At 42.8% G+C, this 21,616-nt stretch overlaps 1 protein-coding gene across 2 annotated transcripts in view; it reads left to right on the top strand.

Annotated features, from left to right (window-relative positions):
- The first annotated feature begins 10,308 nt into the window (after nt 1-10,308).
- Nucleotides 10,309-21,616, top strand: part of PCYT1B (phosphate cytidylyltransferase 1B, choline) — a 31,697-nt gene continuing 20,389 nt past the window's right edge. For both annotated transcript variants that reach the window (XM_063392977.1, XM_063392978.1), the window contains exon 1: nt 10,309-10,521. In XM_063392977.1, the coding sequence (XP_063249047.1) occupies nt 10,420-10,521 (102 nt within the window). In that variant the 5' untranslated portion in view covers nt 10,309-10,419. The remainder of the gene's footprint in view (nt 10,522-21,616) is intronic.

Raw genomic sequence — 21,616 nt, 5'->3', positions numbered from 1 at the left:
CCCGGTTGGCACTGCAATCGAGTTCATTTTCTTCCTAGTAACTGGTACAGGGCTGTGTTTTGGATTCTGGAAATAATAATGCTGATAACACACTGATGTTTTGGTTGTTGCTGGGCAGTGTTTACACTAAGTCAAGGGCATTTCAGCCTCTCACCTCACCCTGCCAGCGAGGAGGCTGCAGGGCACAGGAAGCTGGGAGGGGACGCAGCCAGGACAGCTGACCCCAGCTGATATTCCATACCATAAGATGTTGTGCCCAGTATATAAACTGGGGGGGAAACTGGCCAGAGGCCACTGCTCAGGAGCTGTCTGAGCATGAGTCAGTGGGTGGTGAGCAGTTGCACTGTGCATCACTTACTCTGTATATTCTAATTATTGTTGTTCTTCTTTTCTCCTCCTTTTTTCTCCTGTTAAACTTATTTTACTTTGGTTTTTTTCCCCCAATTCTCTCCCACATCCCACTCAGGGGGCAGGTGGGAGAATAAGTGAGTGAGTGGCTGTGTGCTGTTTAGCTGCCTGCCAGGTTAAACCAACAACAACTACACATAGCCTCTCCTTCACGGGAGTGTGACACTGTTTGCTTTACTTTTTTTTTTTTAAACATGTGCACAAAACGAGGTTACATCACCAAGAGTGATGTGGGATTCAAAATCAGAAGTTACTCAATTTTTAAACTACAATATAGAAACATTTCTAAAATAACAATACCTCTAAATTCTTCAGCCTGAATAAAAATAAAATGCCACTTCATTTCACAAATTCCTAGCCTTCACATGCTTTGTATTTTTGAATTGGCTGGATTTTACTGCTTTTGACTAAAATGAAACAATCCCCTTTGTCAGCTGTCATGTGGACAGTGGCATGTTTGTCCCTCAGGTGATGCCATGATTTGAGCGGGTACACAGTGATACAGTAATTTCCCAAGCGGAAGTTGTTGCCATAGCTCCACTGTGGGACAGCACAGATCAGACAAAAGACTTTTTCATGGATGCTACTTCAATCCCAACATTCATCTCTGGCCATAACAAGAATGCATCTGTTTCCCACAGCACAGCATAACAAGCATGTTTAAATGCTGCAGGGGGAAAAGAGTGAAAGGTGGGGGGAGCAAGGGATGGGCTTTGCTTTGGGAAGGAAAAATAACCCAGCAAGTTTTGGGACTTCCTCTGCTAAAAGCTTTATCACAGCAGAGTGCTTTGAGCTGATCTTTAACCTCCCTTTGGACAACCATACAAGAACAACTTGGCATGACCTCTGCTCAATTGTCTTTTAAGAACAAGAAGTGGGAATTCTGCTGGTTCAGAGCCAACAAGATTCCCTCAAGGCAAGTGTGACAGCTGCAGAGAAAAGTGCAAGACAAGCATAGTAACGAAGATGGTAGGCAGCAAAAAACACAGTATGGAAGAAGAAGCTCAGGAAACACCTAGATTTCAACAAAAGGTGACAAAGATTTTGTTTGTTTGTTTGTTTGTTTCCTCAGAGCTGTAATTTAAATATGTAAGTTACTAATAGTAAATACTGTGAACTCATTGCAAGCATTCCAAAGTAATATAAACAGTAGTTTATATTAGCATAGGAAAGTACAAATGGAGTATAGTATCAAAACTAAGTTAAATGGACAAAATAATTACTGTATTGAGGATTATTTTTCTCACTGGAGTGGGCTTGATCTGCTGAAAAAACAGTAGGACAAAAAGTTAAAACTCTCAAATTCAGACATTACACATTAAGCTTATGGTAGGTGATGCTTTTGATGATGGAAAAAATTCTGTTAAAACTAAGAGTGGTGGTATAAAAACAATGCCAGTAAATCATGAATGACAGCAAGATAGAAAATTCAGCTGTACCATGTCTACCTCAAAATGCTTAAACATTATTATATTGCTGTTAAGTACAGACTGTCATTGTGGAGAGCTGTGTATGTATGCATGCCACTCAAGATGTGAGTGTATATGTTCTATGTGTATGTTTCCTGCAAACATGCAGTATTTCATTATCTTAATCCTTGCACTGGTCTGAATTAATGCACATTATCACTAAATTAACTTAAAGTTTTTCCTTCTAATTTCATCCAGTTCTGACCACTTCTGCAGCTGCTCACTAAACAGTGCTGTGCAAGTGACATTTCAACAAGAATTATTTAATTGTTTGGGGGACTAAACTAAAGGGTCACAGATTTCATAAATTAAAAATAAAATATCAAATTATTACTTTACAAAACATCTTTGCTTTCAAAACTCTTCACATATAGTTAATTGACAGAAGTATGAAAAAATAGATGCTTCTTGTGTTTATCAATAATTATAATGCAGACATTTATGTTTAAAGGGTAAATTCCTTGCTTAACAGGCCTCTAAATGCCTTTTGTTCACTGTATAGCTCTTTTTAATTTCCTACCTGAGTTACTTGCTCACAACAGGATGAAGAAAATAAAGTTGTTATTAGGATGTTAAGGCTCTGAAATAAAAATGTGAAATAGAAAAAAGAACATGCACTAATTTCTATTACAACAGAAAAAGTCTATGGAATGAACATTCAGAGATTCTTTTTTCTTTCTTAAACAAACACAATTCAATTCTGATTGCAGTTAAATTACAGCAAATCCTAGTAACTGGACCAGAATTGGTGGAATTGTGCTAACTGGAACAGAGGATAGAATCTCATCACCTGCTTGCCTAATACAATATTCCTATTCAAGCCTAGAAGAAAATTACAAAATATTATAATGTACATTAAATAGGGAAGACAAGTGAGAGCAAACTCACAGAAAATGAGCCCTCACATAATTATAATGTCTAAGAATTAAGTCTGATGCCAATGGTATTCAAGAGCATACAGTTATTGCCACAGCATGAAAGTCTCTGTTTTAACTACTTTCAGCACTCTCTCTTTACAATTGCACAAAAATGAACAATTAATGTATAAGCAGAACATTATTACAGAGAGGCTGTTACATTTCAAGACCTGGCTGAAGATCAAATATGCTTCCACGGGTGAATACTCCCAGCACTCACTATTTCACATCCCTTTGGAAGAAAAGAAGACAGCTTCATGAGATGCTGCACAGTCCTGTTTTAACCCTGACCACTCTGGTGCGGGACTGGTGCTAGAGAAGGCTGTGCTCACACTGGGGAAGCAACGAGGGCCAAGTGCTACATGCACCAGGGGAGCCTGGCAGGAAACTGGGGGCTTTTCCCCCAGCCTGAGGACTGTGAGCAGGGCAGCCTGGAGATGGGAGTCAGGATCAGCCAGGACAAGCCCATGGTGATGAGACTGACCTCAAAACAAACCAGAAATGTGACTCAGGGTCAGGTCCAGTGATGGTAACCTGGGTCAGATGCAGCCCAGTGATCACCAGGCAAGCTGCAGAATGATCTGGGTTTGAAGGAACCTTAAAGGTGATCCAGTTCCAACCCTTGTGTCACAGGCAGGGACACCTTCCGCTGGACCAGATTGCTCAAAGCCCAGTTCAGTCTGGCCTCGAACACTTCCACTGGGGAATCACCAAGCAAGTCCATTGAACAAGGCAGGTTCCAGGTCAGGCTAGGGAGCCTGGGGAGTGGCTGTGGCTGAGCTGGATGGAGATCAGCACTCCTACAGTTCAGCTCCAGCAAGGACCAACAGCACAGGCCAGAACCCAGAGCCCACGAGCAGAGGGCAGGGTGTGAGGCTTGGTCAGGACTGCCAGTGCCCTCACAGCCTTGACAGGAATTCCCATTCCCCACAAATGAGGTGTGTCCTCACATCTGAGGGCTCAGAAGGGGGAGAGGGGTTTAGTTGATGCAGGTTGTCAGTGGATAACTTTATGGACACTCAACCAGGGCAGGGACAATGGCCTGGAAAGGGGCCACAGCAGAAGGAACTAGAGGGTGGCAGAAACCCTATAGACCAGCCTCAAAGGACAGCCAGGTGGGTTCTGAGAGGAGGTTCACTCAGGAACTGGGGCTGGACAGGGGGCCAGTACAATGAGAACACCAAAGCCAGTCACGCTGATGGCACAGGAGGAGCTGCAGAGATCCCACACAGCCATGGGCCAGGGCCCACTGTGTTTAACTTGGGACTTAGGAAGGCCTGATCTAGTTGTCAGGGTGTAGCAAGGGCAGCTGCTCCATGAGGACAAGGGGACAATGACATGGTATGGCTGGTGGGGCTGGGGGACTTGGCACCCTGGGCTACGTCTCACAGACCCAGGCAGGGTGAGCTGTCGGGCCCAGCCGAGAGTCCCGATCATCCTACAAGATTTTGGACCTGCCTCATCACCACAGGCAAGGTAGAAACACAGGTCAGGTCAGGCCTGGCAGTGGTGTCTCCTTGTGTCGCTGCTCCAGTGGCATCTGATCTTGCTTTCCGACATTAGCAAGTCACAAATTTTTAATTCAAGTCCAGCTTTTGATTCTTCCTGTGGACACTTGCAGGAAAGTAACTGTGAACCTGAGAGGAAAGGTCTTTCCAGTCAAGTTTGATAGTTGATTGACCTCAATTTAGGCAAAATGGAAGAAGCTGTTACAGGAAGAGGCATTCAGATAATAACTGGTAAAAGCTATACTAGCTCCCAGATAGCCATTTTACAGTGCATAAAGTGGGTGTTTTGCTTCAAATAAAGTGCGTGTCTTTACCCAAATTATGAAACTATCCAGTTATTAAGGTTTTGGTACCCAAAATATTAACGTGAACTTCTAACAATCACTCAAATGCAGTTTACAGTATGATTTCTTATGTTTCACTTGGCAGGTTTGCATTTGGAATAGTATGGGGGAAAAGCTGTGAAGGCACTTGCATGAAACATTGACAAATGGAAAGATTAAGGTTGACAGGAACAGTAGAGAGAAAAAAAGTATTTGAGACTTGTAATCCTGGAAAAGACAGCGTGATCGAATACTGATGTTCAGTCCAAGAAGTTTGAAATTGAGCTGGCAGAAAAGGAAGGCACCACAGAGAGATTGAAAATAGATAGAAGTGAGTGCAATTCAAATATGTTCAAGAAAGGTAGTCTTAGCTTTGTGTGGATTTAAGGAGATTGAAGTTCTTATCTGGAAAGCCAGAAGAAGAGAAAAAGGGATAGAAGGGATAACAACACAGTTTAAATGTAAATAGTAAAGAGATTTTTCTTAAATTATATTTTATCTGTAACAATGAGAAGGAGGGCAGAGAATATGAATAATTTAAACAAAGTTTATACTGAGATATATCAAGTTGAGAGATCTGTAGCATTCAGCATTGCATCTCTTGCAGTAAAGTTGCAGCTACAGTCCTGTGCTTGCACCACTCTGTAAGAAATCTACAGAGAACCCAAAATAAAGCAGGGAGGATAATAGAAAGATTCTAACATGTGACCTATGAGAAATTATTGGAGCTAGTACAGTTTAGTCTAGAAAAGTCAAGAGATGTAACAAAAGTACCAAGTTGCCTGCTGAATGTCAGCTCTATTCCAAATCCAAATCCAAATGAAACAAACTATTGTTTCAAAATCTTAACCACAGTAGTCAGAAAAGCCAAGGAGAGTAAATCTGTTCTCTGTGTCTATTAGCAAAAGCAAGCAGTGGCAGTAGTTTGCAGCAAAGGAGGTTCAGATTAGACATTCAGAAAAACTTTCTGGTGAGAGTGAACAGTGTTAGGAGTGGATTAAATAGATAATTTGGGGGAAGGGAAGGACCAACAGAGGTCAGCTAATCTAAGAGCTTTATAACCTCTGAGTAAATTGTCACTGCTGAGAATCCCTCAACCTCCCCTAGCAACATTTACTCAATAAGTAAAATCTTGATTATTAAAATTAGCAAGGACAATCTAATAATGGGACAGACCAAACTTAAAATTTCCCACACTAAGTGACCATCTCTGACTCAGAAGAATGAAATGAAGACAAATACTCTCTTGGTCAAAACCCAACTATGATTTCTCACCATTTTTTTCAGAAGTGCTTGTAAAAGTAGTTCATGAAAGAGCAAGAACACACAGAACCTCTCCCAAAGTGAGTAACCTCACTTATTCAAAACAGTGCTACAAAGCACAGATGAATGACATCACCAAAGGCCACTATTTTCAAGAACTTGTGTATTTCAGATTATTTAAATGTAAAGCATATCAGAATTAACATGATATTTTTAATTAAACTTTTACATAAAGACTGACTTATTTGATTCTATACAGGTATCCTGAGAACATAGATTTTATTAAACATCACATCTTCACTATGGAATTGTGGAAAGAACCAGGTATAAAATCATGCTGCGCCAAATACCATGTTTTTACTTTTCATAATTTATGGACTGTCGTTGCATACAGAAAAACTTTGTGGATTTAATCTGCATACATTTTATAAGACTATTTCATAAACAGTAAATATTTTTGGTTCTGACAAAAAGAGGATACTTTATAAGCATTGTACATTCCACTGGAATGATGAACTGCTCTTAAAAATTAATTAAAGCTACAGTATCAGCCAACATTACATGGAAGCAGCAAAGTGATTGCTGTTGGAGGTGATGAAAACCTGTAGGGTGTAGTTTAATTCATACTTTTCATTCTCTACCTTTTTTTCCCACCTATACAGGAGGGGAAAAAAATCAACCATTAATCTCAGTCTAAAAATATATGATTTAACTAATTGATCACCTCAGCGATAAGGTATCTTTTTCTGCTAGTTTTGACTATTAATTCTAGCATGTCTAGAAATAGCATGACATTCATAGATACATAAATACAGGGATTCATGCATACGTATAGACATGTATACATATATACATAGAAACACAGTATTTTAGCAAATCTGCTCCAGACATAAACCATTCCTTCATCTTACAAAGTCTTGCAGTTGACCTTATGAAGTCTTAGAATTAAAACCTTCAGTATCCATAATATATCCACTGAAGCAAACTTTATTAAAGCTCATCTGTTAAACAATCAGTGATTTATTCTATTATGTTTTTTTGGAGATGCTTGGCTTCGAAGACAAACACTATTTAGGCACACTTTCTTTTTTCACTGTTTCCCCATGACTTTTGAACAGAAATTATGTGAGAGTCTGCTTGTCTTCATTTTGACTGAATTATAAGTCAGAAGACTTTTGTAGCCTCTCTCGGGCAAAGACCATTTTAAATGCAGCTTCTGCTGTGCTAACTGATGCTTGAGATCCATGAAGCTCAGAGAGGGATTGAAATTAATGGTATGAGGATTGGGATAATGGTTTCCTGGCTTGTTTGCCTGTAATTTGTACACCCTGGGACAAGATTTTTATGCATCAGATGTCCATTCAACCTAAGCAGCTGTTGCAAAAAGCTCAGTCATTCAAGTCCATGGTGATGTGTCCCTGTTACTCATGCAGAAATGACAGGAGGCTGCCCAGGAGACCATGATCAGCCTGGGATAGGATATTGGTTACAGAAAAGAAATTAGAGGTGTGAACCTCCCCATCCATGACTCTTGCTCCACTGTTCTTTTGAAAGCTGGCTGACTTGTAAGGATTCACAGAAGACCATCTGTTGAGCTTTTCCAATCAAACCTAATTTGTATTTATTTATTTTAGAGAGTAAAAAAGACACATTCCAGCCTTTTGAAAGCTCATTTAGCCCCAACAGCTAGAAGATGCAGTTTAGGATACCTTATTCAAAATATTCAATATGTTGACAAAGATTTCTAGACAAATTCCATTTGGACAGACATGACAGACCCTACATCCTTCTCTCTGCCATTATTTAAACTTCCTCTCTCTCTTGTAATGAGCTACACAATATATTTTTGTCATGTTCTTCAAACAGAAGGACAGAATACAGAAAGTATTTTCCAGAGATGGAAATTAAATAAGCAGCATGAAAAGTATTCCATTTCCACTTTGAAATTCTGGCCCAGCTTAGATAGGTGATAACACTACTGCAAGAGAGACATCATTCTTTAATGTTACATGTATATGGAAGAGCCTGTCTGTAGAGGAGATGAATCAAAATGCAGCTGGAGTCAATAGCACACACTCAGCATGAAAGCAAAGATGAAATTCGGCCTTTCATACTCAAAAGAAATAGAAGGCAAGGGAATTTACATTTCCAGTATATTGGCAATCATCCAACTCCAAGAAAGTCTCCTTTCCTTTTATGTCTATTCCCACGCACCTGCCTGGTCAGGGAGGGCTGGACACTCACCCTGGATATGTCCATACCTGGTGCTACTCCTTCAGGACACCAGCACCAATCTCTGAAGAGTTGGTAAATGTGGCTGGGTTTGTGAAAGGGCTGCCTGCTATCTCTGGCTGCTCCAGTCCTAGCATTGCTCATCTGTGCTGTCCAAATATTCTTCTAACAGTGGAACACTCCTGCAAATATTTTTCCTAAGAAAATGAGCTACAAATTTCAGGCCAAGTGCTGCATTAATCATGGTTTAATCATTTCCCTTGAGTATGCTTTCCATAATGTGTGAGTAGTTCTTGCAGAATCACTGATAAAGGAACTTACTTAATAAGGAAAAGATTCAGCTGTGAGATTCACTTCGTTTGGCTACTTGTTTTTCCTGCTTTCTCACCTCTTTTACAATATTTTCATTCTCTCTTGACAGCTGTCTCATTCTTTCTTTTGACATTCTCTTTTCTTTTTACTTTCTTTCTCATCTCCTGTCATTTACTTATCTACCCCATTTCCTTTCACCTAGTTCATACATTTTTGTATTACACTTGGTTTTCTTTGAAGATGTGCAAAAGATAAATGCATTGGAAATTTGGATCTCAAGGGGAAAGACCCTGAGGCACAATACTCTTGTAACTCCTCACGGGTCTGGATGGCCTTAGATGTTCATGTTCTCTGATGAAGTCTGATTTTTTAAAACACTGACAGTGCCCACTGAAGCTAAATACTACTGAAATCCACTTTCTTGATTCTATCAAGGTTAACAATAGCCTATGGAGCTTCTCTGTTCTAAAAAATTTTGCCTTTATATTATCTTGGTCATATTTTCATAGTATTTAAGAGTAAGAAGGATGGTGATTTCACTTCAGCAGTGTAGAAGCTACAGTTGTGTGTGTTGAAGCAGCTGTACAGCACAACTGAAGATGTGTTTGTGGCTCCTGGGCAGGTGTCAGGCAGGTTCTGTGTGAAGGGCCTGGGAGCTCTGAATTTGCCTATGATTAGAAGCGTTTTGCTGCATTTAGAGAGAGCTGCTACCATTACAGCCATGTTCTTTATCCATCTCTCGGCAGAACAGAACCACGCTTTTACTAAAACTGTTATAATAGCTTTCACTAAAAGCCAATTAATTTCTTCGGCACCAAGAATTTGTTACTGCCAGCACCGTGCTCCTCCCCGGGGCAGGGAGCGGGCAGTGGCTCTGGGGCAGCCCGGCGGTGCGGGCGCCCCGGGAGCGCGGCGGGAGGCGGGAGCTGTCCGGTCAGCACCGCCCCGCCTTGGCTGCTGCCGAGCCAGCCAAACCTCACCGCGGGTCGCCGTGAGGGGGATACCGAGGCTCCCGGCCCGGCTGTGCGGCCGCGCCCGGGGTCGGGGCGGACACACCGATGCGGCCGTGGTGCGGCGGTGCCTCCCGAAGGCCGCTCCGCTCCGGCACTGAACACGGTTCGGGGTTTGAGCCAGCAGAGCCCCGGGGCCAAGAGGGCCAATGGGACCCTGGGGTGCATTAGGGAGAGCATCGCCAGCAGGGCAGGGAGGGGATCCTGCCCCTCCACTCAGCGCCGGGGAGATGAGGGGATCTGGAGTGCTGTGGCCAGCTCTGGGCTCCTCAGGACAAGAGAGACACGGAGATCCTGGAGTGGGTCCGGTGGATGGCAACAAATATGATTAAGGGACTGGAGCACCTCTCTAACACTGCAAAAGCATCTTCTTCAGATGCTTCTTGTTCAGCATCTACAAGAGACGACTGAGAGGGAAACTCATTAATGTGTATAAATATCTAAAGGGAGGGCGCCAAGAGGACGGAGTCTTTTGGAGGCTCCTCTCGGGGTTGCCAAGCTTAGGACAAGAGGCAACGGGCAGAAACTGATGCACAGGAAGTTCTACCTGAACATGAGGAAGAACTTCTTTCCTGTGCAGGTGACCGGTCGGTGGAACAGATTGCCCAGAGAAGTTGTGCAGTCCCCCTCATGGAGATGTTCGCGAACCTTCTGGGCGCAGTCCTGTGCCATGTGCTGTGGCACAGCCCTGCTCCTGCCGGAGGTCGGAGCCGGTCACTCCCGGTCCGCTCCAGCCGGGCCCATTCCGGCCCCCTGAGGCTCGCGGGGGCGGGGCCCGCCCGCGGAGCCGCCGCGGGCGGCGCGCGGTGGCGCGGCGGAGCAGCAGCCAACCAGGAGCCCGCATGCAAATGAGCCTGCCCCGCCCCCCGCGCGCGGAGCGGGGCGGGGCCCGCCGGTTGCCGTGGCGACGCGAGCGGCCGAGCCCCCGGGCGGCTCCCGGGGAGACCCCCCGCGCCGGGCGGGCCCGGGCGGCGGCCATGCCAGTGCGTGCGGCCGGTGCTGAGTCAGGAACGGGCATCCTCAAATCCCCCTCCGAGACCATGGAGGAGCTGGAACACACCTGCCCACAGCCGCGCCTGGTGAGTCGGGCCCGGCCGCGGCCCACCCGCTCGAGCCGCCCCGGGTGCTGCCGGGCCGCCGGGCGGGGGGCGAGGGAGGGAGCCGGTGCCGCCTCACGGCGGGTCCATTTGTGCAGCGCCAGGGAAAGGGCGAGCGAAGGCTGTCCGAGGCGTGCCGTGCCGTGCAGGAACTCGGAGCAGTGCGGTGACAGGCAGGATCCTGCTCTGCCCTTTAAAAGCCCGGATCCCCCCGCGCTCCCGACGGGTCCGGGCGCGCCCGGGCACCGGCGCGGCTGCCGCATGTGTGCGGTGGCGGGAGGCGTGTGGTGGCCAAGCCGTGGTACCATCTGAAAAGCTGCCGGTTTCCAGTGGTGAATGCAGGGGAGCGGCCCGGCTCCAAGGAGCGGTGGCGGGGAGCGGTGGCCGGTGCCAGCCTCTCCCGCCGGGAATGGCACCCCGGGGGCTCCCCAGGGACCGCCCGGCCCCGCGCTGCCCTGCGGGCCGGCTCTCGGACGGGTTACTGCGCTTTTCTCAACTTCAGGAGTCCGGCGAGGAGTTCCCCGTTCGGTTCAGGGTGTGTGAGGGAGAAGAGAGTCTCGGAGAGCTGCGGTTTTTGCGGGGATAGGAGAATGAGGGACGGCCGGGAGAGTGACACTTCAAGTAACTCCTCTGATGTTCTTTGCTTAAAGACTCCCTCAGACCGTGTAGGCAACTTAACAAGGCTGCTGAACCCCAAGGTTCTGAGAGCTGGCCTTCTTTTCATGTGGTCATTTAAAATATTTCGAGCGTTCCCTTGCACTTCCTTTAAGTCTGTTATTATTCCCACTAGGAAAGAGCTGTCCTTACCCCAGCATGGTATGCACCATTGGCAAAGTGGTAGAAAGTTAATAATAACAATACATAAATGCAGTCACAGAATTGTGGAGGCAGTGTCAAGATGTGAAAATACATGATGTATGCAACAGTTTAGTACTGGAAATTAGATCATTTTACACCAAAATTCAGTCGCAGTGCTAATTAAAACATATTTAAACATCGAACTTCAGTAATTAAATTCAACACTATAGTTGAGACATTGTTCTGATATGATGAGGAATAGCAACAGTCATTGGAGCTGACCTAAATTAATGTTTTCTTCTTGCTTGTGTTATAATTAGATTCAGCTTTAAAGAAGACTGTTAATTTGTTCATGGAAAGCTTTTGGAGCTGTTTTAATAGGGAAAGTTAGCTCAGGTGTAGTTACTGCAGTGTGTTCCTACAGTCTGTCTAAGATTTCTCTGTCAAAAGCTCAGATATAACAACCTGTTTGAATATATTACTCTGTGTAATCTGACATTTTAAAAGATTTTAAAGAAAGGAGTGACAATATGATACCAGTATTTACAGTATCATGCATTCTGGTATAATTTCTGTGGAAATTAAGGTGACAGAGTATATGAGTGAAACAGGAATTCATTATGATGTTTTAGATCTTCCTGAGTACCAATAAAGGACAGTGGAGACATTTTAAATAAATGTTTGTGGGAAGTGTGTCTTTAGGAAGTGATACCTCATCAGTCATCAGATCTGTGTTACCTTCAGGCCAAAAAAAAACCTGTCTGGTGAAGTATAATGCAATACACTAAACTCAGAGCATAGGGAGTGAGGCAAACAAGTGCACAAGCAGTGTCTGAAGTAAGAATAATTAAGGGCAGGGGTTCTGAGGAGTTAAAGTGAATCACCCCTTGACAGACAGTCTGATAATGTGGACATCAGGTTCCTATCAAGTGAGTTTTTAAGGTCTTCAGTTCTTGGTCTGATCTCATCCTTTGAAGATATGTGCAGTGATGGGCCAGTAACCTTGTCACCTAGATTATTAGTGTAAAGGAAAGAGGGTGTCTCAGATAACATTTTAGTATTGTGGACCTCAGGATGATACCTCAGGATGGCTTTGGTGCCTCAGAATGATATAACTGGTGGCAAGTCTGTTAAAAAGTCATTTACAGATGACTTTTTAATGCTGTTCATTGGTTCTCACACATCTCTAAAATTAATTATCTGGGCTTTCAGGTTATATATATAGACTAAGATGTAGGAAGCAATTTTTCTAGAGAAATCACCTCAAATTTTAGAAAGTGGAAAGGGGATGGGTCTTTTCTGAAACTGTTGTTGTCCTTTTCATTGAAACAGGAATTATTTATTTAAAGCCTTAAAACTGTGAATATTTTTAATGGATATCTGGTATTAGACCTCGTATTTTTGGTTATGAAGTCTGCTAGCTTGTCAGGAACTGTCACATTAGGACTAAAGAACCTGTGTCCTTCAAAGATCAGGAAATGAGGGAACATTGAAGGCAGTTCTAGGGTAAGTTTCAATGTGTATTGAAACCTGATGTTTTCCAGTGCCTGGTACTTTTGTAATTATAAATTGCCATTAATATTTTTCCCAGGACACTCTGTGCATTCTCTTAACCAGCTGGAGCATTAATGAGCATTTGTGTTGCTTCAGTCAATTCCTCTGCTCCATCCCTGACTTAATCTTTGCCTTCTTTATGTTCTCAACTTCCGTGTATCTTAATGCCAGGAAAATGTCTCTCTGGGTGACCCCACGTATCTTGGTCTCAGTGCACAACAGAGAAACAAACTCATCAGAGTCACAGATTTTATCTGTAGTGGTGATTTTAGGAATTTTGTAGTCATGAACAAACCCCTCACAAATAGCATTTCTCCAATCCTGGTTTGCATCCTTTTGCATTTATCCCTTTTCTCATCTGGACCAAATGACTATGTTAGTCCACTTTGTCATCTGCTGTGGTCCCATTCATATTTTTGAGCCTCAGAATAACCATGGCTTGGTCATGGGAGCCTTCACTGTTTTCACTGGGATAAACATGACCTCTGGTCATATCATGCCACACTTTGATGGCATGGCAGTTGTCCCTGGATAACTTTCAGTGAGCTGCAGAGGGCTGCTGTGCTGTGGCTCTCAGCCTGGGAATCCTGCCCTTAGGGTTTGCCTGCATGCATCAGTACTAAAAAGGAAAGCTCTTAGTTTGACTAAGAGATACCACAGAAGGAAATACCAAAGCGGGAATACAAAACCTTGTGAAATTATTTGCCTTTTTTTAATAGTTTATTTATGTCACTTAGGATCAAGAGTTTGACTCTGGTCCCATGTGTGTAGCTCCTTGAAGGATTGGTGTGTCCTTTGAAAATTACCAACCCTCACCTGAAAGAAACAAACATTTTCAAACACCTGTTTCAAACAAACAAGCATTTCAGCACACTTTGTTCAGGAAGACAGTTCCATGCAACATCTTTCATAAAAGAAAACAATGGCAATTTATAAGGACAGTGCTGCAGAAAAAGCAAACCCAAATACACATTGGAACTTCCTTGAAAACAAACTTCAGAATGTACTACTTGGTCTCATCTTTCCCTTGAACACACTGAGAGTTTCTTTTCTTTGTATTTCATGTCTCTGTCATCCAACACAATCATCAGTGGAAACATCTGGGAAAGCAAAGTACTCTTAGGACCTGGGAACCAATGTCTTATCTTCAAAGCTGTCAGAGCCTAGCTAAGAGTTAGATAAGTTTAGGGAATGCAGGGCAATGCAACGTACATTTCCATCACAGTATTTAATTTAAGAAACCAGATCAGCAGAAACCCACCTGAATTAGCTGGGGTGAACTACAGGGGAGTAGAGGAGTAGATAGGTAGGTATGAGGTTGGTTTGGCCTGTGCTTACAGGCACATGGCTGGGGAGAGGGCAAGGCAGGAGGAATCAAAGAGCAGTTTTCATTAATTTGAAGTGATTCTATCTTTAAGATGACGTAAAGAAGCAGGTAAGTGCTTTTTGTTCTGTCTGCTCTGCCTGAGACAGTGTTATCCCCAAAATACTGGGCTGTTCAAGGGTACGTGGCATCCATGCTACCCTTGGGTGTCTGTTCTCAGGCAGCTGAAGCTGGCCAGCTCTCATTTCTTGTGCAGGCAGTGGCATTGGGGCCCTGTGTAGAGGTATCCAAACAGTTTACTGGGGCTTTTTTCCATCATCACTGCAAGGACAGACTAGCTGCATACTTCATCTGTCCATATGGCAGGTGAAAGGTTCTGCCAAGGCACTGCAAGTGCTGCGGCCATTTGAGGTTCACCCTTGCAGTCCCAGCTCTGCTCCAAAGCCCAGATTTACTTCTGTAGTGTTGTGGGATTCAGAGGCTACAGGCTTTTACAGATCAATAGGAATTAGGTATTAAGTATCTTGGGGCCACTGAATCTACAGTGCTTGGAGAATGAGACTAAAGTACAACTAAATATGATATTTCACATAATTTTAGGTATCGGCTGCTTTAGCCATTTTGTTTATTTTCTTGATTTTTCAGAAAAAATGAGAGTACGTGAATTCAGTTTTTTCCAATTATTCGAGTACATTTGGAAAACACTGGGTTTTTTTTATTTTATTGAAGAGTAGAGGAGAACGTTTCAGTGTTTGCACACACTGGAGTTGTATAATGGTTCAAGGAGTCATTCTATTTCTTTAGACAATTTCTTGTTGCTGCTGTTAAGCAATGAACTCAAACACAAAATCTGAAATAATTGTAAGGAAAGTGTGCATGCCTTGGATTCCTGTATTTTCATCCCTTCATATTTACAAAGAATGTTTTAAGAAGTTCTGATGCAACCCCTAGAATCATTTCAGTATTTTATTTACAGGAGCTTTCATAGATCTTCATATTCATCTTTCCTATATCACTGGAAGGCAGCTTTAATCAGAGGAACCAGTGATTAATGTAGAGGGGGTTATTGTGGTTAAAAAGTGTCCCATGCATCTGTTTCTCACTCACGTGATGTTATGACAGGGGGTCTGCCATCTGTTTACTTCAGTGTGGAGTTAGGCATAAATAAATATGTAAATAGCCTTACATTTAAGGAAACCAAAATTACTTTATTTGGCTAAATATGTATTTGGTCCTTTAGAAGTTTAGGTTTTGCTCTGGATTCATTTTCATTTTCATAAATGTTGGCTGCTGTAGAAAACCACAAACCCATAAAAATGTGCCAAGTGAGATTTGTGCTTGGGGATAGGTAGCAATTTTTGCTGTGCTTAAAAAAATAGATTGGCCATAGACATGAAAAATCTGCTTAGATTTCCCCTTATTACATCAGAGGACATGCAGTTTAGTTCTGAAATGCTACAGTTTCTGCAAAAACACCTTGAAATACCTATTTTCAGAGACACAGAACTACAGATACCTTTTTGGGAATCAGAAACAACCCATAAGCACAGGGAGAAAATGTTACATTCTTTATATTGCATTCTGTGCTTGCAAATGCAGTGATAATTTAGAAACAGGTTTTATTAGGAGAATATTACCTACTTCTTAAACTGTGCTGTTGCCATTACTACAAAGGTTTGTATCATATCTTTAAAAAGGAGTGGAAAAACACTGTATATAGATTCTCTCTGCTCCCTCCTCAGGAACATAGGCAACATTATAATATAACATATGTATAAAATGTAAAAAGAACTCAGCACGTGTGTGGATGTAGAGAAGAAATGCAGAATTAGGAGGCAAATACTAACTACACAGGCAAGACTATGTGTGGTGTATACTCACACATCCACAATCGTGCCCAAACACTCAGCACAGCCATAGCTGTTTATCCCCATGTGTCCTTTGTTTGCATGTGATCTGCTCTCCTGTTTTACACATACACAAGCAGATGGTGTAAGGTGAAAACCTCTTGAGAAAGGCACTGGATGAATCAGGGATCTTGTAAAGAAGCCCATTGCCCTCCCTGTGGGAAAATAGATCTTCCCAGAGTTTTTCTGCTGACAGCTGAGGAACTGCAGAATATGTGTTTCCTGTGCAGGCAGAAAAAAAAAAAGGTTTGGGGTTTTTTTGCTTCTTCATAGCTCTGTTTCTGAGTAATGGTTTATACAAAATGCTGTCCTACTTCTGACATGAAATAATTGATGAATGTAAAGCATCTCTGTAGAGAAGCACAAGTAGAAATTGATTATTGGGCCAAATTCACCCAATAGTTTAGCTATAAAACTGAGTTGCTTTCAGAAGATGAACCCTTGTGTGTGTTAAAGCAGAGTTGGGTTCTTTTAGCCGTATATCAGGTGAATTTGCAAGTGGCACTACGTGGTGTGGGAGTGTTGATCTCCTTGAGGGGGACAAGGATCTACAGAGAGACCTGGACAGACTCATCAATGGGATGAGGACAGCTGCAGGAGCTCTGTAAGGGAAGGTGCCCAGTCCTGCACTTGGGTCACAACAACCCCATGCAGCATCACAGGCTGGGGGAGGAGTCACTTGGGAGCTGTCCAGCAGGAAGGAACCTGGAGCTGCTGGTCACCAGCCAGCTGACCATGAGCCAGCGCGTGCCCAGGTGGCCAAGAAGGCCAGTGGCACCTGGCCTGTATCTGCAATAGTGTGGCCAGCAGGAGCAGGGCAGTGATTGTCCCCTGTACTCAGCACTGGTGAGGCCATACCTCCAGTGCTGTGTCCAGCCAGTTCTGGGCCCCTCACTTCAAAAAGATACTGAGATGCTGGAGTGTGTCCAGAGAAGGGCGACAAGGGCCGTGAAGGGTCTGGAATGTGTCCTATGAGGAATGGCTGAGGGAGCTGGGTTTGTGTAGTCTTGAGGAGGCTCAGGGAGAAGCTCATTGCTCTGTGCAACTGCCTGAAAGGGGAATGCAGTGAGGTGGGAGGTGGTCTCTTCTGCTATGTGTGCAGTGAGTGGAACAGAGGAAATGGCCTTAAACTGAGACAGAGGAGATTCAGGTTAGATATTAGAATTTTTTTTTCAGTGTTAGGGTGGTCAGACATTGGAATAGGTTGCCCAGAGATGTGTGGTGTCACCATCCCTGAAGGTGCTCAAGAGGCATCTGAGTCAGGCACTGGGTGATGTGTTTTGGTGGTTTGGGGGTCACAGTGGTAATGCTGTGTTTAGAGTTGGACTGGACGATCTCAAAGCTCTTTTCCAACCTTCACGGTTCTGTGATTCTATACAGTAATGTACAAGTAAAAAGGAATGCATAACAGACATTCAAAACCCAGGAGCTGATGTTATTGCTGCTGAATTGATCAGTAAAACACAGAGTGGCATGAGAGCAGTGGTTACACATTTTTGGTCTGTTGACCATGGCCAGCCTTCAGCATTACTCCTGGGGCAGCAAGCACTTGCCACTGGGCATTGAGATGCAAATGCCCCACAGCCAGTTTGTTTCTTGGTGATGGTGTCTGCAGGCTGATCATTGGCAACTGGTACCCCTTTGAGGGAGCCACAAGCTTCTTTATCCTGGAATGCTGAGTATCCTCTCTCAGTGCTGGGATATCTGACAGCTCTCCTGTCTGTAGCCATCAGGACAGAGGAACATCCAGGCTCACGGGCTCCACAGTGCCCTAGCTGCACTTTGCTCTTTCAGTGTGTCCTGCCTGGTTCACTGGCATGCAGAGCTCCTTCTGGCCATGCCATGGGGGAGGCTCAGGTGGATGAGTTGTCAAGGGTTGCATTTTGCTTCCAGCTGGTGTTCATGGAGGTTGAGGTGCTTCACTGGCTACTCTTTCACTTGAACTCTGCTTGACTTGGGGTCCATCCTACCTCTAGGATGATTTTGTTTTCTCACTAATGTGTTCCAGTTCAGTCAAAAGTCATGGCTGTCATGCAGGAATCTTGTCACAGAATTTTTTGGCCTTTTGCAAGTATTAGACTAGATTACATAATAGTTGTTCTAGTTTCATAATCTATGAATCTCTACATATATACATCATTATGCTTCTTTAAAAGGCAGTGGAAGCTGTTTTTCTTCAGCAGTATCTTCAGTTTGTAATTGCATCTTGCACTTAATAATTACTGACTTAATACTAATAATGAGCAAAGTATATTTGATGGAAGAAAAAGTCCAGATTTGAAATGCTTGCAAACAGAATGCTGAAGTTATTGTTTTTATAAGGTTAGTTTGCCATATTTTTAGTCTACATCCACCTGCCTGAGCGAGCAGAATTGTGAGAGATCAGGCTAGACTTTTTTTGATACTGGAAGTGATATTAGAACTCTTTGTAAAAAGTTTACCAGGAGACAACCAGCAGTAACAATTACAACTTAAATGCTCATAAATTTACTTGCTTGGATCAAGGTTACTCACCCAAACAGGGAGGAGACAACATGGTTTTCCTTTTTGACAGTGTTTGCTCCCTGAACCTCTAAGGGAAGACCTTGGTAGTCCTTAACACGGCCTTTCCACTTACAAAAGGTGTTCGTACGTCAGAAACTTGGCACATACTTACTTTTCAATAGTTTTGATGGGTTTTTTTCTTAAATATTCTTTGAAATTGACATCAGTGTTTTCTGCTCTGTAATTATTATTTTCCAATATCAGGAGCAGGTTCCCAAAATAATTGTTCCTTATATGGGCAGACCCTACTGATGTGATTGGTTCCAGTGAAATCACTTATCTGTTTTAAATACTGTCTCTGAGACAAAAGGTGGTTACAGCATCACACCTCCTGCAGAATTTCCCTGCCAGTTTAATTCTTTCATAAGCACAGGCCGAGCCTGCTTTATCAACTGTTGCCTCTGTAGGTGTACTGGTTCGTGATCTGAAATTTCATTGGCCTGTGTTGACAGCAAAATCTTAGCTGACAATAAAACTTGACCAAGAGGAGGAGACAGGGTTCTGTAGTTGCATGAATTAAAAAAAGGCAGTAGCTCCTTCCATTAGCTGTGTTTCCTACAGTCACCCTGCAGGCAGAGTTATAAAGGCAGGTGCACTATGGGTCTACATTTGCCTACTTAAAAGAATGTTTCTGTCTTCCTTGCTGCTGTAAAAAACCCAGCCCAACTACCAAACAATACAGAAAGCAAGCAAACCACAACACAGCAGCCTGTAAGCAAAAGAGAGGGTGTGGAGGTGCTTGTGTTCTTGACCTGTTCTTTCAGTGGTAGGACTCTTCTTCTACAAATCACCAACAACTTTCCTTTTAATCATTAGAAACGCAGGCATGAGTGTTTATTTTATACCTATGTTAAATGGCTACAGTAGCCTAAGAGACTGTGAAGAGTGATAATAAAAAGGCAGCATCAAGATACAACTGAAAATAAGGTGCTTCTAGCTGTCATGTAGGGTTTCTTCATGAAGTGTCCTGGCCTCAGAACCAGCTCAGGGCTACCAGCCACACTGTGCTCTCTTCTCTGGGCTACTGTCTCACCAAATAGAGCTGTGGGTTACAAAGACATTGCTGGTGTGTATGGAGCCGTGAGGTGCTTGCTGGGAAAGCCCCCATTATCTACCTTCTCTTTTAATGTCCTGAAGTTTACTGAACATCATTTGGTTCTTTTGCAAATTTCCTAGCAAGCAAGACACTATTTAAACTTCTCATAGAATGAATAGAATCTCGTTGCTTCTAATATGCAAGGGTTACTAAATATAAAGGTTTCCCATACCCTCATTTTGCTGAATGCTGTGTCCTCATTTCCAGGAAACAGGACTCTTATTGCTAGCATCTTCTGAAGTAAATATCATTAATAAGTCCTAGTATTACAATGACTTCTTCATTTCTGACATGTGATAAGCTTTCTCACACATATTACTGCTGGTCTAGGTCTCAGGAGCTTACCTTGGTCAAAATACAAGACTAATTTCACTTACTTGACTAATTGCAAAATGCCTAGAATATAAGGAAGGCAGAGAGGAAGGGAAAAATCGATCAGAGAAAGACAAAAGTACAAAGTCTTTGTCTAATCATCTGATTATTGGTAAAACTATAGCAAACTTTATGGATTAACTAAAAATTAATCTTGCGGATTAAGTTTCTTGTGGATTAAGAACGTTAATGGATTAACCAAAATGAAAAAAGCTGCTATATAAATTACTTCCTGTTTTCTCAATTCTAATTATTACTGTCAAAAAACTGGAAAGAATACAAGTGATTATATACAAACTGAAAAGGTTTATAAAGTATTTCTGGGTTTTAATAATTTCTTGAAATATTTTCTCTTATGAGCTTATATACAAGCCAAATAGTCTCATTTTACTCATAAGATGTTTTTGTTAAGATTAGCAATAATTTTTCTAGGACAGATGAAACAAAATAGTAGTGAGTAGTCATTTGGAAGCTATTGCTATAGATTTCCTTTGATCTGTCAGCACATGGTGTTTATGCTTTTCTCTGTATGGCTTTGACAGAATATGGCTGATTTTAATCTATTGCATTTGATGTATTTTCATATCCAGTAACTGAGAGGTCAGAGAGTAAAGGGAATATTGACAGGTCTGGTTCTAAGCCCTGATCTGTAAAGTGAGCTTTGATGATGAACATTTATAAAAGCTGGACCAATGGGAAGCTAATAGAAGTTGTCCTCCATTGAGAAATGACTGAAAGAAAAATCTCAGTGTTGCAAAGGTGGTTACATGGATGAAAAGCACCACTGTGTATGCCTGGGGGGAAAAAAGAGATATCTTCCTGCAAACCAGGCCTATTTTCTTCAAATAACCTCCAAGGAAACAACTTCTGCCAAGCTAGGAGCTGATTACCACTTGCAGGCCTCAGACCATAGCCATTATTGTTTTAACATTTCTGCCTCACTCTTTATCTCGGCAGGAACCAGGCTGTATGGGCTGCCGTGTAACCTGACCTTGCTTGGAGATAAAAAGACAGATTAGCACCCAGCAATGGCAAAGCCAGAAGCAAAAAGACAGTATTTAGAAAATAAAGGAAAGAGCTGGCACTGTATGATTATGTGTAATGTTCTACACTGTGCAGCGTGGGTGGCCTGATGAACAGTTCCCCTCCATGAAACTCAGACAGAAACTTGGGCTTGGTCATAGTTTCTCCATTTTTAACCTTGTCTGTGCAGAGATGCTGTTATTTTCATCATGAAGATGCATTTAATGATGATGATTCCCTTTAACATTTGAGAGTATGGAAAAAAAAATAAGGAAAGAAAAGTGGAAAGGAAAAAAAGGAAACCTACATAAAATTGCATTACTTGCAGTAAATGAAATGATTAGCAAATCAGCAGAAAGAACGAGCTATGAATCTTTAAATCTTTGTTGTTGTTTTACTGCTGTCCTCTGGGCTTTCCATGCAACAAACCAGTGAGCCCAGAGATCTGCAGCAATTAGG

Source organism: Prinia subflava, chromosome 3, assembly GCF_021018805.1.
Source record: "Prinia subflava isolate CZ2003 ecotype Zambia chromosome 3, Cam_Psub_1.2, whole genome shotgun sequence".
In the NCBI taxonomy this organism is placed as follows: domain Eukaryota; kingdom Metazoa; phylum Chordata; class Aves; order Passeriformes; family Cisticolidae; genus Prinia; species Prinia subflava.
Note: the sequence above shows the minus strand (reverse complement) of the source record. Positions and strands in the feature narration are given on the sequence as shown.